The sequence below is a fragment of the Ascaphus truei genome, unplaced genomic scaffold, assembly GCF_040206685.1.
Source record: "Ascaphus truei isolate aAscTru1 unplaced genomic scaffold, aAscTru1.hap1 HAP1_SCAFFOLD_879, whole genome shotgun sequence".
NCBI lineage: Eukaryota > Metazoa > Chordata > Amphibia > Anura > Ascaphidae > Ascaphus > Ascaphus truei.
This window is the reverse complement of record NW_027457218.1, coordinates 24,310-46,870: the sequence shown is the minus strand read 5'-3', so window position 1 is coordinate 46,870 and position 22,561 is coordinate 24,310. Positions and strand designations below refer to the sequence as shown.

Genomic DNA, 22,561 nt, shown 5'->3' with positions numbered 1-22,561 from the left:
TACATACCTAACCCTAACACCGGATACATACCTAACCCTAATACCGGATACATACCTAACCCTAACACCGGATACATACCTAACCCTAATACCGGATACATACCTAACCCTAACACCGGATACATACCTAACCCTAACACCGGATACATACCTAACCCTAATACCGGATACATACCTAACCCTAATACCGGATACATACCTAACCCTAACACCGGATACATACCTAACCCTAACACCGGATACATACCTAACCCTAACACCGGATACATACCTAACCCTAATACCGGATACATACCTAACCCTAACACCGGATACATACCTAACCCTAATACCGGATACATACCTAACCCTAATACCGGATACATACCTAACCCTAATACCGGATACATACCTAACCCTAACACCGGATACATACCTAACCCTAACACCGGATACATACCTAACCCTAACACCGGATACATACCTAACCCTAATACCGGATACATACCTAACCCTAATACCGGATACATACCTAACCCTAATACCGGATACATACCTAACCCTAACACCGGATACATACCTAACCCTAACACCGGATACATACCTAACCCTAACACCGGATACATACCTAACCCTAACCTTAAAACCGGATACATACCTAACCCTAATACCGGATACATACCTAACCCTAATACCGGATACATACCTAACCCTAACACCGGATACATACCTAACCTTAAAACCGGATACATACCTAACCCTAACACCGGATACATACCTAACCCTAATACCGGATACATACCTAACCCTAATACCGGATACATACCTAACCCTAACACCGGATACATACCTAACCCTAACACCGGATACATACCTAACCCTAATACCGGATACATACCTAACCCTAACACCGGATACATACCTAACCCTAACACCGGATACATACCTAACCCTAACACCGGATACATACCTAACCCTAATACCGGATACATACCTAACCCTAACACCGGATACATACCTAACCCTAACACCGGATACATACCTAACCCTAATACCGGATACATACCTAACCCTAATACCGGATACATACCTAACCCTAACACCGGATACATACCTAACCCTAACACCGGATACATACCTAACCCTAATACCGGATACATACCTAACCCTAACACCGGATACATACCTAACCCTAACACCGGATACATACCTAACCCTAATACCGGATACATACCTAACCCTAATACCGGATACATACCTAACCCTAATACCGGATACATACCTAACCCTAACACCGGATACATACCTAACCCTAATACCGGATACATACCTAACCCTAACACCGGATACATACCTAACCCTAACACCGGATACATACCTAACCCTAACACCGGATACATACCTAACCCTAACACCGGATACATACCTAACCCTAACACCGGATACATACCTAACCCTAACACCGGATACATACCTAACCCTAACACCGGATACATACCTAACCCTAACACCGGATACATACCTAACCCTAATACCGGATACATACCTAACCCTAATACCGGATACATACCTAACCCTAACACCGGATACATACCTAACCCTAATACCGGATACATACCTAACCCTAATACCGGATACATACCTAACCCTAACACCGGATACATACCTAACCCTAATACCGGATACATACCTAACCCTAATACCGGATACATACCTAACCCTAATACCGGATACATACCTAACCCTAACACCGGATACATACCTAACCCTAATACCGGATACATACCTCGCATTGTTATACCGTATTTCCTCGATTCTAAGACGCACCCATTTTCACATGTCTGAAATAGAGACGCGTCTTAGAATCGATGTACTAAAAACGTGCCCCCCCCGTGCGTCCGTGTCCTGTCTGTCCCCCCGTGCGTCCGTGTCCTGTCTGTCCCCCCCGCGCGTCCGTGTCCTGTCTGTCCCCCCCCGCGCGTCCGTGTCCTGTCTGTCCCCCCCGCGCGTCCGTGTCCTGTCTGTCCCCCCCCGCGCGTCCGTGTCCTGTCTGTCCCCCCCGCGCGTCCGTGTCCTGTCTGTCCCCCCCCGTGCGTCCGTGTCCTGTCTGTACCCCCGCGCGTCCGTGTCCTGTCTGTCCCCCCCGCGCGTCCGTGTCCTGTCTGTCCCCCCCCCCCGCGCGTCCGTGTCCTGTCTGTCCCCCCCGCGCGTCCGTGTCCTGTCTGTCCCCCCCGCGCGTCCGTGTCCTGTCTGTCCCCCCCCGCGCGTCCGTGTCCTGTCTGTCCCCCACGCGCGTCCGTGTCCTGTCTGTCCCCCCCGCGCGTCCGTGTCCTGTCTGTCCCCCCCGCACGTCCGTGTCCTGTCTGTCCCCCCCGCGCGTCCGTGTCCTGTCTGTCCCCCCCCGTGCGTCTGTGTCCTGTCTGTCCCCCCCGCGCGTCCGTGTCCTGTCTGTCCCCCCCGCGCGTCCGTGTCCTGTCTGTCCCCCCCGCGCGTCCGTGTCCTGTCTGTCCCCCCCCCGCGCGTCCGTGTCCTGTCTGTCCCCCCCGCGCGTCCGTGTCCTGTCCCGTCCCCCCTCCCCCCCGCGCTCCTCATATCTCTCCATACCCCCGCTTATCTCTCCTCTGCAGCCCTGTCCTGATGTCTACTGGTTCCCAATCTTTAAGGACGTGATGTGTGACGAGTTTGTAGAGGAGATGGAGAACTTCGGACAGTGGTCAGGGGGCAGGAATGAGGTAAAACCAGGTGTCAGTCTGAATTATTGAGGGAAAACCAGGCGTCAATCTGAATTAAGTAAGGAAACCAGGTGTGAGTGTGAAATGTCCCAGGAGTGGTAATGTTTAAGCTCCGATTACTGTGTGTTTCCAGCTGGAGCGGTGTCTTGGGCACCGGGGTTAGGAACAGTGGCTGTTACCAGGAACACAGTCACGCTAATCTGGATTAATGTGGCAAAACAAGGTGTGAATCTGAAATAAAGGGAATCCAGTGTTCAATCTGGAATAAATGCCCTACGCTGATCATTGTGTATGACAAAGAAGAGAGTAACACTGCCAGAGCAGGACTTCAATGTCCCGTCTGTAATCATTGTGTAGGACAAGGCAGAGAGTAACACTGCCAGAGCAGGACTTCAATGTCCCCTCTCAACATTGTGTAGGACAAAGCAGAGAGTAACACTGCCAGAGCAGGACTTCAATGTCCCCTCTAATCATTGTGTATGACAAGGCAGAGAGAAACACTGCCAGAGCAGGACTTCAATGTCCCGTCTCTAATCATTGTGTAGGACAAGGCAGAGAGTAACACTGCCAGAGCAGGACTTCAATGTCCCGTCTCCAATCATTGTGTAGGACAAAGCAGAGAGTAACACTGCCAGAGCAGGACTTCAATGTCCCCTCTAATCATTGTGTAGGACAAGGCAGAGAGTAACACTGCCAGAGCAGGACTTCAATGTCCCGTCTCATCATTGTGTAGGACAAGGCAGAGAGTAACACTGCCAGAGCAGGACTTCAATGTCCCGTCTCTAATCATTGTGTAGGACAAGGCAGAGAGAAACACTGCCAGAGCAGGACTTCAATGTCCCCTCTAATCATTGTGTAGGACAAGGCAGAGAGAAACACTGCCAGAGCAGGACTTCAATGTCCCGTCTCTAATCATTGTGTAGGACAAAGCAGAGAGTAACACTGCCAGAGCAGGACTTCAATGTGCCGTCTCTAATCATTGTGTAGGACAAGGCAGAGAGAAACACTGCCAGAGTAGGACTTCAATGTCCCGTCTCTAATCATTGTGTAGGACAAGGCAGAGAGAAACACTGCCAGAGCAGGACTTCAATGTCCCCTCTCAACATTGTGTAGGACAAAGCAGAGAGTAACACTGCCAGAGCAGGACTTCAATGTCCCCTCTCAACATTGTGTAGGACAAAGCAGAGAGTAACACTGCCAGAGCAGGACTTCAATGTCCCCTCTAATCATTGTGTAGGACAAGGCAGAGAGTAACACTGCCAGAGTAGGACTTCAATGTCCCGTCTCTAATCATTGTGTAGGACAAGGCAGAGAGAAACACTGCCAGAGTAGGACTTCAATGTCCCGTCTCTAATCATTGTGTAGGACAAGGCAGAGAGAAACACTGCCAGAGCAGGACTTCAATGTCCCCTCTCAACATTGTGTAGGACAAAGCAGAGAGTAACACTGCCAGAGCAGGACTTCAATGTCCCGTCTCCAATCATTGTGTAGGACAAAGCAGAGAGTAACACTGCCAGAGCAGGACTTCAATGTCCCCTCTAATCATTGTGTAGGACAAGGCAGAGAGTAACACTGCCAGAGCAGGACTTCAATGTCCCGTCTCTAATCATTGTGTAGGACAAGGCAGAGAGAAACACTGCCAGAGCAGGACTTCAATGTCCCGTCTCATCATTGTGTAGGACAAGGCAGAGAGTAACACTGCCAGAGCAGGACTTCAATGTCCCGTCTCTAATCATTGTGTAGGACAAGGCAGAGAGAAACACTGCCAGAGCAGGACTTCAATGTCCCGTCTCTAATCATTGTGTAGGACAAAGCAGAGAGTAACACTGCCAGAGCAGGTCTTCAATGTCCCATCTCTAATCATTGTGTAGGACAAGGCAGAGAGAAACACTGCCAGAGCAGGACTTCAATGTCCCGTCTCTAATCATTGTGTAGGACAAGGCAGAGAGAAACACTGCCAGAGCAGGACTTCAATGTCCCGTCTCTAATCATTGTGTAGGACAAGGCAGAGAGAAACTCTGCCAGAGCAGGACTTCAATGTCCCGTCTCTAATCATTGTGTAGGACAAGGCAGAGAGAAACACTGCCAGAGCAGGACTTCAATGTCCCGTCTCTAATCATTGTGTAGGACAAAGCAGAGAGTAACACTGCCAGAGCAGGTCTTCAATGTCCCATCTCTAATCATTGTGTAGGACAAGGCAGAGAGAAACACTGCCAGAGCAGGACTTCAATGTCCCGTCTCTAATCATTGTGTAGGACAAGGCAGAGAGAAACACTGCCAGAGCAGGACTTCAATGTCCCGTCTCTAATCATTGTGTAGGACAAGGCAGAGAGAAACTCTGCCAGAGCAGGACTTCAATGTCCCGTCTCTAATCATTGTGTAGGACAAGGCAGAGAGTAACACTGCCAGAGCAGGACTTCAATGTCCCGTTTCCAATCATTGTGTAGGACAAGGCAGAGAGTAACACTGCCAGAGCAGGACTTCAATGTCCCGTCTCTAATCATTGTGTAGGACAAAGCAGAGAGTAACACTGCCAGAGCAGGACTTCAATGTCCCATCTCTAATCATTGTGTATGACAAAGCAGAGAGTAACACTGCCAGAGCAGGACTTCAATGTCCCGTCTCTAATCATTGTGTATGACAAAGCAGAGAGTAACACTGCCAGAGCAGGACTTCAATGTGCCGTCTCCAATCATTGTGTAGGACAAAGCAGAGAGTAACACTGCCAGAGCAGGACTTCAATGTGCCGTCTCCAATCATTGTGTAGGACAAAGCAGAGAGAAACACTGCCAGAGCAGGACTTCAATGTCCCGTCTCCAATCATTGTGTAGGACAAGGCAGAGAGTAACACTGCCAGAGCAGGACTTCAATGTCCCGTCTCTAATCATTGTGTAGGACAAAGCAGAGAGTAACACTGCCAGAGCAGGACTTCAATGTCCCGTCTCTAATCATTGTGTAGGACAAGGCAGAGAGTAACACTGCCAGAGCAGGACTTCAATGTCCCGTCTCTAATCATTGTGTATGACAAGGCAGAGAGTAACACTGCCAGAGTAGGACTTCAATGTCCCGTCTCTAATCATTGTGTAGGACAAAGCAGAGAGAAACACTGCCAGAGCAGGACTTCAATGTCCCGTCTCTAATCATTGTGTAGGACAAGGCAGAGAGTAACACTGCCAGAGTAGGACTTCAATGTCCCGTCTCTAATCATTGTGTAGGACAAAGCAGAGAGTAACACTGCCAGAGCAGGACGTCAATGTCCCGTCTCATCATTGTGTAGGACAAGGCAGACAGTAACACTGCCAGAGCAGGACTTCAATGTCCCCTCTCATCATTGTGTAGGACAAGGCAGACAGTAACACTGCCAGAGCAGGACTTCAATGTCCCGTCTCTAATCATTGTGTAGGACAAGGCAGAGAGTAACACTGCCAGAGCAGGACTTCAATGTCCCGTCTCTAATCATTGTGTAGGACAAGGCAGAGAGTAACACTGCCAGAGCAGGACTTCAATGTCCCGTCTCTAATCATTGTGTAGGACAAAGCAGAGAGAAACACTGCCAGAGCAGGACTTCAATGTCCCGTCTCTAATCATTGTGTAGGACAAGGCAGAGAGTAACACTGCCAGAGCAGGACTTCAATGTCCAATCTCTAATCATTGTGTATGACAAGGCAGAGAGTAACACTGCCAGAGCAGGACTTCAATGTCCCCTCTCATCATTGTGTAGGACAAGGCAGAGAGTAACACTGCCAGAGCAGGACTTCAATGTCCCGTCTCCAATCATTGTGTATGACAAGGCAGAGAGTAACACTGCCAGAGCAGGACTTCAATGTCCCGTCTCTAATCATTGTGTAGGACAAGGCAGAGAGAAACACTGCCAGAGCAGGACTTCAATGTCCCGTCTCTAATCATTGTGTAGGACAAGGCAGAGAGTAACACTGCCAGAGCAGGACTTCAATGTCCCGTCTCTAATCATTGTGTAGGACAAGGCAGAGAGTAACACTGCCAGAGCAGGACTTCAATGTCCCGTCTCCAATCATTGTGTAGGACAAAGCAGAGAGTAATCCTGCCAGAGTAGGACTTCAATGTCCCGTCTCTAATCATTGTGTAGGACAAGGCAGAGAGAAACACTGCCAGAGCAGGACTTCAATGTCCCGTCTCTAATCATTGTGTAGGACAAGGCAGAGAGTAACACTGCCAGAGCAGGACTTCAATGTCCCGTCTCTAATCATTGTGTAGGACAAGGCAGAGAGAAACACTGCCAGAGCAGGACTTCAATGTCCCGTCTCTAATCATTGTGTAGGACAAAGCAGAGAGTAACACTGCCAGAGCAGGACTTCAATGTCCCGTCTCTAATCATTGTGTAGGACAAGGCAGAGAGAAACACTGCCAGAGCAGGACTTCAATGTCCCGTCTCTAATCATTGTGTAGGACAAGGCAGAGAGAAACACTGCCAGAGCAGGACTTCAATGTCTCTAATCATTGTGTAGGACAAGGCAGAGAGTAACACTGCCAGAGCAGGACTTCAATGTCCCGTCTCTAATCATTGTGTAGGACAAGGCAGAGAGTAACACTGCCAGAGCAGGACTTCAATGTCCCGTCTCTAATCATTGTGTATGACAAGGCAGAGAGTAACACTGCCAGAGCAGGACTTCAATGTCTCTAATCATTGTGTAGGACAAAGCAGAGAGTAACACTGCCAGAGCAGGACTTCAATGTCCCGTCTCTAATCATTGTGTAGGACAAGGCAGAGAGTAACACTGCCAGAGCAGGACTTCAATGTCTCTAATCATTGTGTATGACAAGGCAGAGAGTAACACTGCCAGAGCAGGACTTCAATGTCCCGTCTGTAATCATTGTGTATGACAAGGCAAAGAGTAACACTGCCAGAGCAGGACTTCAATGTCCCGTCTCTAATCATTGTGTATGACAAGGCAGAGAGAAACACTGCCAGAGCAGGACTTCAATGTGCCGTCTCTAATCATTGTGTATGACAAGGCAGAGAGTAACACTGCCAGAGCAGGACTTCAATGTCCCGTCTCTAATCATTGTGTAGGACAAGGCAGAGAGTAACACTGCCAGAGCAGGACTTCAATGTCCCGTCTGTAATCATTGTGTATGACAAGGCAGAGAGTAACACTGCCAGAGCAGGACTTCAATGTCCCGTCTCTAATCATTGTGTAGGACAAAGCAGAGAGTAACACTGCCAGAGCAGGACTTCAATGTCCCGTCTCTAATCATTGTGTAGGACAAGGCAGAGAGTAACACTGCCAGAGCAGGACTTCAATGTCCCGTCTCTAATCATTGTGTAGGACAAGGCAGAGAGTAACACTGCCAGAGCAGGACTTCAATGTCCCGTCTCTAATCATTGTGTAGGACAAAGCAGAGAGTAACACTGCCAGAGCAGGACTTCAATGTCCCCTCTCATCATTGTGTAGGACAAAGCAGAGAGTAACACTGCCAGAGCAGGACTTCAATGTCCCGTCTCTAATCATTGTGTAGGACAAGGCAGAGAGTAACACTGCCAGAGCAGGACTTCAATGTCCCGTCTCTAATCATTGTGTAGGACAAGGCAGAGAGAAACACTGCCAGAGCAGGACTTCAATGTGCCGTCTCTAATCATTGTGTATGACAAAGCAGAGAGTAACACTGCCAGAGTAGGACTTCAATGTCCCGTCTCTAATCATTGTGTAGGACAAAGCAGAGAGTAGCACTGCCAGAGCAGGACTTCAATGTGCCGTCTCTAATCATTGTGTATGACAAGGCAGAGAGTAACCCTGCCAGAGCAGGACTTCAATGTCCCGTCTCTAATCATTGTGTATGACAAAGCAGAGAGTAACACTGCCAGAGCAGGACTTCAATGTCCCGTCTCTAATCATTGTGTAGGACAAAGCAGAGAGTAACACTGCCAGAGTAGGACATCAATGTCCCGTCTCATCATTGTGTGACAAGGCAGAGAGTAACACTGCCAGAGTAGGACATCAATGTCTCTAATCATTGTGTAGGACAAGGCAGAGAGAAACACTGCCAGAGCAGGACTTCAATGTCCCGTCTCTAATCATTGTGTGTGACAAGGCAGAGAGTAACACTGCCAGAGCAGGACTTCAATGTCCCGTCTCTAATCATTGTGTAGGACAAAGCAGAGAGTAACACTGCCAGAGCAGGACTTCAATGTCCCCTCTCATCATTGTGTATGACAAGGCAGAGAGTAACACTGCCAGAGCAGGACTTCAATGTCCCGTCTCTAATCATTGTGTAGGACAAAGCAAAGAGAAACACCGCCAGAGCAGGACTTCAATGTCCCGTCTCTAATCATTGTGTAGGACAAAGCAGAGAGAAACACTGCCAGAGCAGGACTTCAATGTGCCGTCTCTAATCATTGTGTAGGACAAGGCAGAGAGTAACACTGCCAGAGCAGGACTTCAATGTCCCGTCTCCAATCATTGTGTAGGACAAAGCAGAGAGTAACACTGCCAGAGCAGGACTTCACTGTCCCGTCTCTAATCATTGTGTAGGACGAGGCAGAGAGTAACACTGCCAGAGCAGGACTTCAATGTCCCGTCTCTAATCATTGTGTAGGACAAGGCAGAGAGTAACACTGCCAGAGCAGGACTTCAATGTCCCGTCTCTAATCATTGTGTAGGACAAAGCAGAGAGTAACACTGCCAGAGCAGGACTTCAATGTCCCGTCTGTAATCATTGTGTAGGACAAGGCAGAGAGTAACACTGCCAGAGCAGGACTTCAATGTCCAATCTCTAATCATTGTGTATGACAAGGCAGAGAGTAACACTGCCAGAGCAGGACTTCAATGTCCCGTCTCTAATCATTGTGTAGGACAAAGCAGAGAGTAACACTGCCAGAGCAGGACTTCAATGTCCCGTCTGTAATCATTGTGTAGGACAAGGCAGAGAGTAACACTGCCAGAGCAGGACTTCAATGTCCAATCTCTAATCATTGTGTATGACAAGGCAGAGAGTAACACTGCCAGAGCAGGACTTCAATGTCCCCTCTCATCATTGTGTATGACAAGGCAGAGAGTAACACTGCCAGAGCAGGACTTCAATGTCCCGTCTCTAATCATTGTGTAGGACAAAGCAGAGAGTAACACTGCCAGAGCAGGACTTCAATGTCCCGTCTCTAATCATTGTGTAGGCAAAGCAAAGAGAAACACTGCCAGAGCAGGACTTCAATGTCCCGTCTCTAATCATTGTGTAGGACAAGGCAGAGAGAAACACTGCCAGAGCAGGACTTCAATGTCCCGTCTCTAATCATTGTGTAGGACAAAGCAAAGAGAAACACTGCCAGAGCAGGACTTCAATGTCCCGTCTCTAATCATTGTGTAGGACAAAGCAGAGAGAAACACTGCCAGAGCAGGACTTCAATGTCCCGTCTCTAATCATTGTGTAGGACAAGGCAGAGAGAAACACTGCCAGAGCAGGACTTCAATGTCCCGTCTCTAATCATTGTGTAGGACAAAGCAAAGAGAAACACTGCCAGAGCAGGACTTCAATGTCCCGTCTCTAATCATTGTGTAGGACAAAGCAAAGAGAAACACTGCCAGAGCAGGACTTCAATGTCCCGTCTCTAATCATTGTGTAGGACAAGGCAGAGAGAAACACTGCCAGAGCAGGACTTCAATGTGCCGTTTCTAATCATTGTGTAGGACAAGGCAGAGAGTAACACTGCCAGAGCAGGACTTCAATGTCCCGTCTCTAATCATTGTGTAGAACAAGGCAGAGAGTAACACTGCCAGAGCAGGACTTCAATGTCCCGTCTCCAATCATTGTGTAGGACAAGGCAGAGAGAAACACTGCCAGAGCAGGACTTCAATGTCCCGTCTCTAATCATTGTGTATGACAAGGCAGAGAGTAACACTGCCAGAGCAGGACTTCAATGTCTCTAATCATTGTGTAGGACAAAGCAGAGAGTAACACTGCCAGAGCAGGACTTCAATGTCCCCTCTAATCATTGTGTATGACAAGGCAGAGAGTAACACTGCCAGAGCAGGACTTCAATGTCTCTAATCATTGTGTAGGACAAAGCAGAGAGTAACCCTGCCAGAGCAGGACTTCAATGTCCCCTCTAATCATTGTGTAGGACAAGGCAGAGAGAAACACTGCCAGAGCAGGACTTCAATGTCCCGTCTCTAATCATTGTGTAGGACAAGGCAGAGAGTAACACTGCCAGAGCAGGACTTCAATGTCCCATCTCTAATCATTGTGTAGGACAAGGCAGAGAGAAACACTGCCAGAGCAGGACTTCAATGTCCCGTCTCTAATCATTGTGTAGGACAAAGCAGAGAGTAACACTGCCAGAGCAGGACTTCAATTTCCCGTCTCTAATCATTGTGTATGACGAGGCAGAGAGAAACACTGCCAGTGCAGGACTTCAATGTCCCGTCTCATCATTGTGTATGACAAGGCAGAGAGTAACACTGCCAGAGCAGGACTTCAATGTCCCGTCTCATCATTGTGTATGACAAGGCAGAGAGTAACACTGCCAGAGCAGGACTTCAATGTCCCGTCTCTAATCATTGTGTAGGACAAGGCAGAGAGAAACACTGCCAGAGCAGGACTTCAATGTCCCGTCTCATCATTGTGTATGACAAAGCAGAGAGTAACACTGCCAGAGCAGGACTTCAATGTCCCGTCTCATCATTGTGTATGACAAGGCAGAGAGTAACACTGCCAGAGCAGGACTTCAATGTCCCGTCTCTAATCATTGTGTAGGACAAGGCAGAGAGTAACACTGCCAGAGCAGGACTTCAATGTCCCGTCTCATCATTGTGTATGACAAAGCAGAGAGTAACACTGCCAGAGCAGGACTTCAATGTCCCGTCTCATCATTGTGTAGGACAAGGCAGAGAGTAACACTGCCAGAGCAGGACTTCAATGTCCCGTCTCTAATCATTGTGTATGACGAGGCAGAGAGTAACACTGCCAGAGCAGGACTTCAATGTCCCCTCCCATCATTGTGTATGACGAGGCAGAGAGTAACACTGCCAGAGTAGGACTTCAATGTCCCCTCTAATCATTGTGTATGACGAGGCAGAGAGAAACACTGCCAGAGCAGGACTTCAATGTCCCATCTCTAATCATTGTGTATGACAAGGCAGAGAGTAACACTGCCAGAGCAGGACTTCAATGTCCCTTCTAATCATTGTGTAGGACAAAGCAGAGAGTAACCCTGCCAGAGCAGGACTTCAATGTCCCGTCTCTAATCATTGTGTATGACAAGGCAGAGAGTAACACTGCCAGAGCAGGACTTCAATGTCCCGTCTCTAATCATTGTGTATGACGAGGCAGAGAGTAACACTGCCAGAGCAGGACTTCAATGTCCCGTCTCTAATCATTGTGTATGACAAGGCAGAGAGTAACACTGCCAGAGCAGGACTTCAATGTCCCGTCTCATCATTGTGTATGACGAGGCAGAGAGTAACACTGCCAGAGTAGGACTTCAATGTCCCGTCTCTAATCATTGTGTATGACAAGGCAGAGAGTAACACTGCCAGAGCAGGACTTCAATGTCCCGTCTCATCATTGTGTATGACAAAGCAGAGAGTAACACTGCCAGAGCAGGACGTCAATGTCTCTCTCATCATTGTGTAGGACAAGGCAGAGAGTAACACTGCCAGAGCAGGACTTCAATGTCCCGTCTCTAATCATTGTGTATGACAAAGCAGAGAGTAACACTGCCAGAGTAGGACTTCAATGTCCCGTCTCATCATTGTGTATGACAAGGCAGAGAGTAACACTGCCAGAGCAGGACTTCAATGTGCCGTCTCCAATCATTGTGTAGGACAAAGCAGAGAAAAACCCTGCCAGAGCAGGACTTCAATGTCCCGTCTCTAATCATTGTGTAGGACAAAGCAGAGAGTAGCACTGCCAGAGCAGGACTTCAATGTCCCGTCTCTAATCATTGTGTAGGACAAGGCAGAGAGAAACACTGCCAGAGCAGGACTTCAATGTGCCGTCTCCAATCATTGTGTAGGACAAAGCAGAGAAAAACCCTGCCAGAGCAGGACTTCAATGTCCCGTCTCTAATCATTGTGTAGGACAAAGCAGAGAGTAGCACTGCCAGAGCAGGACTTCAATGTACCGTCTCTAATCATTGTGTAGGACAAAGCAGAAAGTAACACTGCCAGAGCAGGACGTCAATGTCTCTCTCATCATTGTGTAGGACAAGGCAGAGAGTAACACTGCCAGAGCAGGACATCAATGTCCCGTCTCATCATTGTGTAGGACAAGGCAGAGTGTAACACTGCCAGAGCAGGACATCAATGTCCCGTCTCTAATCATTGTGTATGACAAAGCAGAGAGTAACACTGCCAGAGCAGGACTTCAATGTCCCGTCTCCAATCATTGTGTAGGACAAGGCAGAGAGTAACACTGCCAGAGCAGGACTTCAATGTCCCGTCTCTAATCATTGTGTAGGACAAGGCAGAGAGTAACACTGCCAGAGCAGGACTTCAATGTCCCGTCTCTAATCATTGGTAGGACAAAGCAGAGAGTAACACTGCCAGAGCAGGACTTCAATGTCCCCTCTAATCATTGTGTAGGACAAAGCAGAGAGTAACACTGCCAGAGCAGGACTTCAATGTCCCCTCTAATCATTGTGTAGGACAAAGCAGAGAGTAACACTGCCAGAGCAGGACTTCAATTTCCCGTCTCTAATCATTGTGTAGGACAAGGCAGAGAGTAACACTGCCAGAGCAGGACTTCAATGTCCCCTCCCATCATTGTGTAGGACAAGGCAGAGAGTAACACTGCCAGAGCAGGACTTCAATTTCCCATCTCTAATCATTGTGTAGGACAAAGCAGAGAGTAACACTGCCAGAGCAGGACTTCAATTTCCCGTCTCTAATCATTGTGTATGACGAGGCAGAGAGAAACACTGCCAGAGCAGGACTTCAATGTCCCGTCTCATCATTGTGTATGACAAGGCAGAGAGTAACACTGCCAGAGCAGGACTTCAATGTCCCGTCTCTAATCATTGTGTAGGACAAGGCAGAGAGAAACACTGCCAGAGCAGGACTTCAATGTCCCGTCTCCAATCATTGTGTAGGACAAGGCAGAGAGTAACACTGCCAGAGCAGGACTTCAATGTCCCATCTCTAATCATTGTGTATGACAAGGCAGAGAGTAACACTGCCAGAGCAGGACTTCAATGTCCCATCTCTAATCATTGTGTATGACAAGGCAGAGAGTAACACTGCCAGAGCAGGACTTCAATGTCCCGTCTCTAATCATTGTGTAGGACAAGGCAGAGAGTAACACTGCCAGAGCAGGACTTCAATGTCCCGTCTCCAATCATTGTGTATGACGAGGCAGAGAGTAACACTGCCAGAGCAGGACTTCAATGTCCCCTCCCATCATTGTGTATGACGAGGCAGAGAGTAACACTGCCAGAGTTGGACTTCAATGTCCCCTCTAATCATTGTGTATGACGAGGCAGAGAGAAACACTGCCAGAGCAGGACTTCAATGTCCCATCTCTAATCATTGTGTATGACAAGGCAGAGAGTAACACTGCCAGAGCAGGACTTCAATGTCCCTTCTAATCATTGTGTAGGACAAAGCCGAGAGTAACCCTGCCAGAGCAGGACTTCAATGTCCCGTCTCTAATCATTGTGTATGACAAGGCAGAGAGTAACACTGCCAGAGCAGGACTTCAATGTCCCGTCTCTAATCATTGTGTAGGACAAAGCAGAGAGTAACACTGCCAGAGCAGGACTTCAATGTCCCGTCTCATCATTGTGTATGACGAGGCAGAGAGTAACACTGCCAGAGCAGGACTTCAATGTCCCGTCTCTAATCATTGTGTAGGACAAAGCAGAGAGTAACACTGCCAGAGTAGGACGTCAATGTCTCTCTCATCATTGTGTAGGACAAGGCAGAGAGTAACACTGCCAGAGCAGGACTTCAATGTCCCGTCTCATCATTGTGTATGACAAAGCAGAGAGTAACACTGCCAGAGCAGGACGTCAATGTCTCTCTCATCATTGTGTAGGACAAGGCAGAGAGTAACACTGCCAGAGCAGGACTTCAATGTCCCGTCTCTAATCATTGTGTATGACAAAGCAGAGAGTAACACTGCCAGAGTAGGACTTCAATGTCCCGTCTCATCATTGTGTATGACAAGGCAGAGAGTAACACTGCCAGAGCAGGACTTCAATGTCCCGTCTCTAATCATTGTGTAGGACAAGGCAGAGAGTAACACTGCCAGAGCAGGACTTCAATGTCCCGTCTCTAATCATTGTGTAGGACAAAGCAGAGAAAAACCCTGCCAGAGCAGGACTTCAATGTCCCGTCTCTAATCATTGTGTAGGACAAAGCAGAGAGTAGCACTGCCAGAGCAGGACTTCAATGTCCCGTCTCTAATCATTGTGTAGGACAAAGCAGAGAGTAACACTGCCAGAGCAGGACGTCAATGTCTCTCTCATCATTGTGTAGGACAAGGCAGAGAGTAACACTGCCAGAGCAGGACATCAATGTCCCGTCTCATCATTGTGTATGACAAAGCAGAGAGTAACACTGCCAGAGCAGGACTTCAATGTCCCGTCTCCAATCATTGTGTAGGACAAGGCAGAGAGTAACACTGCCAGAGCAGGACTTCAATGTCCCGTCTCTAATCATTGTGTAGGACAAGGCAGAGAGTTAGGCCTTGGCCATGTTTACCGCTTGCTGGCGGAAGCGTGCTGACGCGCGCTCCCGCTCAACACTGAGCCCCTACAGCCGCAATTAGAGCGGCTTTAGTAGGGGCTCACCTGCGCTTGCGGAAGCGCAGGTCTTAGGGGAATTTAAAATTCCCCCGCTTGCCGGCGCGACAGGCCGGTCACGTGAGCGGTTCGCCCGGGGGCGGGCCAGTGACGCGCCCGCCCCTGGCCCGCCCCCTTACGGCGAGCAGGACAAGCAACCGCAAGGCCAGGGAAAGCACCGCTTTTCCTGAGCCTCAGCGCGCATCAGCACGCCAGCGGTAAGCATGTCCAAGGCCTAACACTGCCAGAGCAGGACTACAATGTCCCCTCTCATCATTGTGTATGACGAGGCAGAGAGTAACACTGCCAGAGCAGGACATCAATGTCCCGTCTCTAATCATTGTGTAGGACAAGGCAGACAGTAACACTGCCAGAGCAGGACTTCAATGTCCCCTCTAATCATTGTGTATGACGAGGCAGAGAGTAACACTGCCAGAGCAGGACATCAATGTCCCGTCTCTAATCATTGTGTAGGACAAGGCAGAGAGTAACACTGCCAGAGCAGGACTTCAATGTCCCATCTCTAATCATTGTGTAGGACAAGGCAGAGAGTAACACTGCCAGAGCAGGACTTCAATGTCCCGTCTCTAATCATTGTGTAGGACAAGGCAGAGAGTAACACTGCCAGAGCAGGACTTCAATGTCCCGTCTCATCATTGTGTAGGACAAGGCAGAGAGTAACACTGCCAGAGCAGGACTTCAATGTCCCGTCTCTAATCATTGTGTAGGACAAGGCAGAGAGTAACACTGCCAGAGCAGGACTTCAATGTCCCGTCTCTAATCATTGTGTAGGACAAGGCAGAGAGTAACACTGCCAGAGCAGGACTTCAATGTCCCGTCTCCAATCATTGTGTAGGACAAGGCAGAGAGAAACACTGCCAGAGCAGGACTTCAATGTCCCGTCTCCAATCATTGTGTAGGACAAGGCAGAGAGTAACACTGCCAGAGCAGGACTTCAATGTCTCTAATCATTGTGTAGGACAAAGCAGAGAGAAACACTGCCAGAGCAGGACTTCAATGTCCCGTCTCTAATCATTGTGTAGGACAAGGCAGAGAGTAACACTGCCAGAGCAGGACTTCAATGTCCCATCTCTAATCATTGTGTAGGACAAGGCAGAGAGTAACACTGCCAGAGCAGGACTTCAATGTCCCGTCTCTAATCATTGTGTAGGACAAGGCAGAGAGTAACACTGCCAGAGCAGGACTTCAATGTCCCGTCTCTAATCATTGTGTAGGACAAGGCAGAGAGAAACACTGCCAGAGCAGGACTTCAATGTCCCGTCTCTAATCATTGTGTAGGACAAGGCAGAGAGTAACACTGCCAGAGCAGGACTTCAATGTCCCGTCTCTAATCATTGTGTAGGACAAGGCAGAGAGAAACACTGCCAGAGCAGGACTTCAATGTCCAGTCTCTAATCATTGTGTAGGACAAGGCAGACAGTAACACTGCCAGAGCAGGACTTCAATGTCCCGTCTCTAATCATTGTGTAGGACAAGGCAGAGAGTAACACTGCCAGAGCAGGACTTCAATGTCCCATCTCTAATCATTGTGTAGGACAAGGCAGACAGTAACACTGCCAGAGCAGGACTTCAATGTCCCATCTCTAATCATTGTGTAGGACAAGGCAGAGAGTAACACTGCCAGAGCAGGACTTCAATGTCCCGTCTCTAATCATTGTGTAGGACAAGGCAGAGAGAAACACTGCCAGAGCAGGACTTCAATGTCTCTAATCATTGTGTAGGACAAGGCAGAGAGAAACACTGCCAGAGCAGGACTTCAATGTCCCGTCTCTAATCATTGTGTAGGACAAAGCAGAGAGTAACACTGCCAGAGCAGGACTTCAATGTCCCGTCTCTAATCATTGTGTAGGACAAGGCAGAGAGAAACACTGCCAGAGCAGGACTTCAATGTCTCTAATCATTGTGTAGGACAAGGCAGAGAGAAACACTGCCAGAGCAGGACTTCAATGTCCCGTCTCTAATCATTGTGTGTGACAAGGCAGAGAGTAACACTGCCAGAGCAGGACTTCAATGTCCCCTCTCTAATCATTGTGTATGACAAGGCAGAGAGTAACACTGCCAGAGCAGGACTTCAATGTCCCGTCTCTAATCATAATCCCTTACATCCTATTCCCTTCTCTCCCTTCTATTCTCCGCACGATTGTCTGACCCTGTATAATCTCTATCATTCGCCCCCCACCTCTTCAGGATCAGCGGCTGGCGGGCGGGTATGAAAATGTTCCCACCGTGGACATTCACATGAATCAGGTCGGGTTCCAGGAGGAGTGGTTAAAGTTCCTGCTGGAATACATCGCTCCTGTCACTGAGAAACTGTATCCAGGCTACTACACCAAGGTAATCCAGATTAACTACACCAAGGCAATCCAGATTACCGGTAACTACACCAAAGTAATCCAGATTAACTACACCAAGGTAATCCAGATTACCGGTAACTACACCAAGGTAATCCATATTAACTACACCAAAGTAATCCCGATTACCGGTAAATACACCAAGGTAATCCAGATTAACTACACCAAGGCAATCCAGATTAACTACACCAAAGTAATCCTGATTACCTGTAACTACACCAAGGTAATCCATATTAACTACACCAAAGTAATCCCGATTACCAGTAACTACACCAAGGTAATCCAGATTAACTATACCAAGGCAATCCAGATTAACTACACCAAAGTAATCCCGATTACCGGTAAATACACCAAGGCAATCCAGATTAACTACACCAAGGCAATCCAGATTAACTACACCAAAGTAATCCTGATTAACGGTAACTACACCAAGGTAATCCAGATTAACTACACCAAGGCAATCCAGATTACCGGTAACTACACCAAGGTAATCCAGATTAACTACACCAAGGCAATCCAGTTTACCGCCAACTGCACCAAGGTAATCCAGATTAACTACACCAAAGTAATCCTGATTAACGGTAACTACACCAAGGTAATCCAGATTAACTACACCAAGGCAATCCAGATTAACTACACCAAGGCAATCCAGGTTACCGCCAACTACACCAAAGTAATTCAGATTAACTACACCAAAGTAATCCAGATTAACTACACCAAAGTAATCCTGATTACCGGTAACTACACCAAGGTAATCCAAGATTAAATCATTCTAATTTAACAGGATGCCATTAAATCTAGATTAGGTCATTGAAACCTGAATAAATGAGTCTTCTCTCATCTGCCTAATCCAACCCAGTTTATTTAATCCATATTAAATGATCTAAATGACACCATCCAGATTAGCCAGGCTAATATGAAGCCTTTTCACGTAACATGTAATCGGAGTACATGCATTGGCCAGATTAAACTAAAGTGGGAAACCCCCTCTGATGTTCCCCACCAGGCCAAGGCGCTCCTGAACTTCATCGTCAGGTACCGACCCGACGAGCAGCCATCTCTGCGCCCGCACCACGACTCCTCCACCTTCACCATCAACATCGCGCTCAACCGCAAGGGGGTCGAGTATCAGGTCAGGCGCCCACTTTCCTTCACCCCATCATCTGTCCACCCTCCAACTCTCTCCTCACCTTCAATTCCTCCCCTCTCTCTCCACACCTTTCCTACCTAATCCACACCTTTCCTCCCTTCCCTCCCCTCTCTCTCCACACCTTTCCTCCCTCCCCTCTCTCTCCACACCTTTCCTCCCTTCCCTCCCCTCTCTCTCCACACCTTTCCTCCCTCCCCTCCCCTCTCTCTCTACTCCTTTCCTCCCTTCCCTCCCCTCTCTCTCTACTCCTTTCCTCCCTTCCCTCCCCTCTCTCTCTACTCCTTTCCTCCCTTCCCTCCCCTCTCTCTCCACACCTTTCCTACCTAATCCACACCTTTCCTCCCTTCCCTCCCCTCTCTCTCCACACCTTTCCTCCCTCCCCTCTCTCCACACCTTTCCTCCCTTCCCTCCCCTCTCTCCACACCTTTCCTCCCTCCCCTCCCCTCTCTCTCTACTCCTTTCCTCCCTTCCCTCCCCTCTCTCTCTACTCCTTTCCTCCCTTCCCTCCCCTCTCTCTCTACTCCTTTCCTCCCTTCCCTCCCCTCTCTCTCCACACCTTTCCTCCCTTCCCTCCCCTCTCTCTTCACACCTTCCCTCCCCTCTCTCTCTCCACACCTTTCCTCCCTTCCCTCCCCTCTCTCCACACCTTTCCTCCCTTCCCTCCCCTCTCTCTCTACTCCTTTCCTCCCTTCCCTCCCCTCTCTCTACTCCTTTCCTCCCTTCCCTCCCCTCTCTCTCTACTCCTTTCCTCCCTTCCATCCCCTCTACTCCTTTCCTCCCTTCCATCCCCTCTCTCTACTCCTTTCCTCCCTCCCCTCTCTCTACTCCTTTCCTCCCTTCCCTCGCCTCTCTCCACACCTTTCCTCCCTCCCCTCTCTACTCCTTTTCCTTTCCTCCCTTCCCTCCCCTCTCTCGCTCTCTCCACACCTTTCCTCCCTTCCCTCCCCTCTCTCGCTCTCTCCACACCTTTCCTCCCTTCCCTCCCCTCTCTCGCTCTCTCCACACCTTTCCTCCCCTCTCTCGCTCTCTCCACACCTTTCCTCCCTTCCCTCCCCTCTCCACACCTTTCCTCCCCTCTCCACACCTTTCCTCCCTCCCCTCTCTCCACACCTTTCGTCCCTTCCCTCCCCTCTCTCCACACCTTTCCTCCCTTCCCTCCACTCTCTCGCTCTCTCCACACCTTTCCTCCCTTCCCTCCCTTCTCGCTCTCTCCTCCTTTCCTCCCTGCCCGCCCCTTTCTCGCTCTCTCCACACCTTTCCTCCCTTCCCTCCCCTCTCTCTCCACACCTTTCCTCCTTGTATCCCCTCTCTCGCTCTCTCCACACCTTTCCTCCCTTCCCTCCCCTCTCTCTCCACACCTTTCCTCCTTGTATCCCCTCTCTCGCTCACTCCACACCTTTCCTCCCTTCCCTCCCTTCTCGCTCTCTCCTCCTTTCCTCCCTGCCCTCCCCTTTCTCGCTCTCTCCACACCTTTCCTCCCTTCCCTCCCTTCTCGCTCTCTCCTCCTTTCCTCCCTGCCCTCCCCTTTCTCGCTCTCTCCACACCTTTCCTCCCTTCCCTCCCCTCTCTCTCCACACCTTTCCTCCTTGTATCCCCTCTCTCGCTCTCTCTCACCTTTCCTCCCTTTCTCACCCAGGGAGGCGGCTGTAGTTTCCTCCGCTACAACTGCAAAGTGGAGTCTCCGCGTAAGGGCTGGTCCATCATTCACCCAGGACGTCTCACCCACTACCACGAGGGTCTGCCCACCACCAGCGGGACACGCTACATAATGATCTCATTCGTGGACCCCTGAGCCAGCGACCACGTCCCTCCTCTCAGACAGGCAGGAGACTGCGAAACGCAGAATAAACAAGCCCAGCAGGGCGGCGCTCCTATCCCGAGGCAAGGACCACCAATTCCCCCCGAACATTAAAGGTGCTGGGTGCAGAGGTCACGCTAAGAGCACATGCTAAGCTTGAATTTCAACATGGTCCGTGTGCGATGGCGCCCTACGTAGAAGTATGACCATGGTCTTCCTCTTCAGTCTGTATCTTCTCTCCCGTCCCGTCCTACCCCCCCCCCCCCCCCCAATGGATTCAACACTGTAAATCCGACCATTTTCCAGAGGCTGACAAAATGGCCGCCACATTCACCTGAGTAATGCCACAGTCACGCTAATGGGAGATGTGTGGTCCGATGAGCTAATGTCTTCCTTCTCTCCTCACTCCGGCCCTTTCTCTCCTCACTCCGGCCCTTCCCTCCGCACTCCGGCCCTTTCCCTCCTCACTCCGGCCCTTCTCTCCTCACTCCGGCCCTTTCTCTCCTCACTCCGGCCCTTCTCTCCTCACTCCGGCCCTTCCCTCCTCACTCCGGCCCTTCTCTCCTCACTCCGGCCCTTCCCTCCTCACTCCGGCCCTTCTCTCCTCACTCCGGCCCTTTCTCTCCTCACTCCGGCCCTTCTCTCCTCACTCCGGCCCTTCCCTCCTCACTCCGGCCCTTCTCTCCTCACTCCGGCCCTTCCCTCCTCACTCCGGCCCTTTCTCTCCTCACTCCGGCCCTTCCCTCCTCACTCCGGCCCTTTCCCTCCTCACTCCGGCCCTTCTCTCCTCACTCCGGCCCTTTCACTCCTCACTCCGGCCCTTCTCTCCTCACTCCGGCCCTTCTCTCCTCACTCCGGCCCTTCCCTCCTCACTCCGGCCCTTCCCTCCTCACTCCGGCCCTTCTCTCCTCACTCCGGCCCTTTCTCTCCTCACTCCGGCCCTTCTCTCCTCACTCCGGCCCTTCCCTCCTCACTCCGGCCCTTCTCTCCTCACTCCGGCCCTTTCTCTCCTCACTCCGGCCCTTCCCTCCTCACTCCGGCCCTTTCCCTCCTCACTCCGGCCCTTCCTCTCCTCACTCCGGCCCTTCTCTCCTCACTCCGGCCCTTCCCTCCTCACTCCGGCCCTTCTCTCCTCACTCCGGCCCTTCCCTCCTCACTCCGGCCCTTTCTCTCCTCACTCCGGCCCTTTCTCTCCTCACTCCGGCCCTTCCCTCCGCACTCCGGCCCTTTCCCGCCTCACTCCGGCCCTTCTCTCCTCACTCCGGCCCTTTCTCTCCTCACTCCGGCCCTTCTCTCCTCACTCCGGCCCTTCTCTCCTCACTCCGGCCCTTCTCTCCTCACTCCGGCCCTTCCCTCCTCACTCCGGCCCTTCCCTCCTCACTCCGGCCCGTCTCTCCTCACTCCGGCCCGTCTCTCTCCTCACTCCTGCCCTTTCTCTCCTCACTCCTGCCCTTTCTCTCCTCACTCCTGCCCTTTCTCTCCTCACTCCTGCCCTTTCTCTCCTCACTCCTGCTCTTCTCTCCTCACTCCTGCCCTTCTCTCCTCACTCCTGCATTTCTCTCCTCACTCCTGCCCTTTCTCTCCTCACTCCGGCCCTTCTCTCCTCACTCCGGCCCATCTCTCCTCACTCCGGCCCTTCCCTCCTCACTCCGGCCCTTCTCTCCTCACTCCGGCCCTTTCTCTCCTCACTCCGGCCCTTCCCTCCTCACTCCGGCCCTTTCTCTCCTCACTCCTGCCCTTTCTCTCCTCACTCCTGCCCTTTCTCTCCTCACTCCGGCC

At 50.2% G+C, this 22,561-nt stretch overlaps 1 protein-coding gene across 1 annotated transcript in view; it reads left to right on the top strand.

The window, feature by feature from the left end:
- The window catches only part of LOC142486456 (multifunctional procollagen lysine hydroxylase and glycosyltransferase LH3-like), a 125,931-nt gene extending 104,855 nt beyond the window's left edge, over window positions 1-21,076 (top strand). Inside the window, exons 12-15 of the mRNA XM_075585049.1 lie at window positions 2,607-2,711; window positions 17,671-17,817; window positions 18,841-18,966; window positions 20,621-21,076. Of these exons, the coding sequence (XP_075441164.1) occupies window positions 2,607-2,711; window positions 17,671-17,817; window positions 18,841-18,966; window positions 20,621-20,776 (534 nt within the window). The 3' untranslated portion in view covers window positions 20,777-21,076. The remainder of the gene's footprint in view (window positions 1-2,606; window positions 2,712-17,670; window positions 17,818-18,840; window positions 18,967-20,620) is intronic.
- The last annotated feature ends 1,485 nt before the right edge of the window (window positions 21,077-22,561 follow it).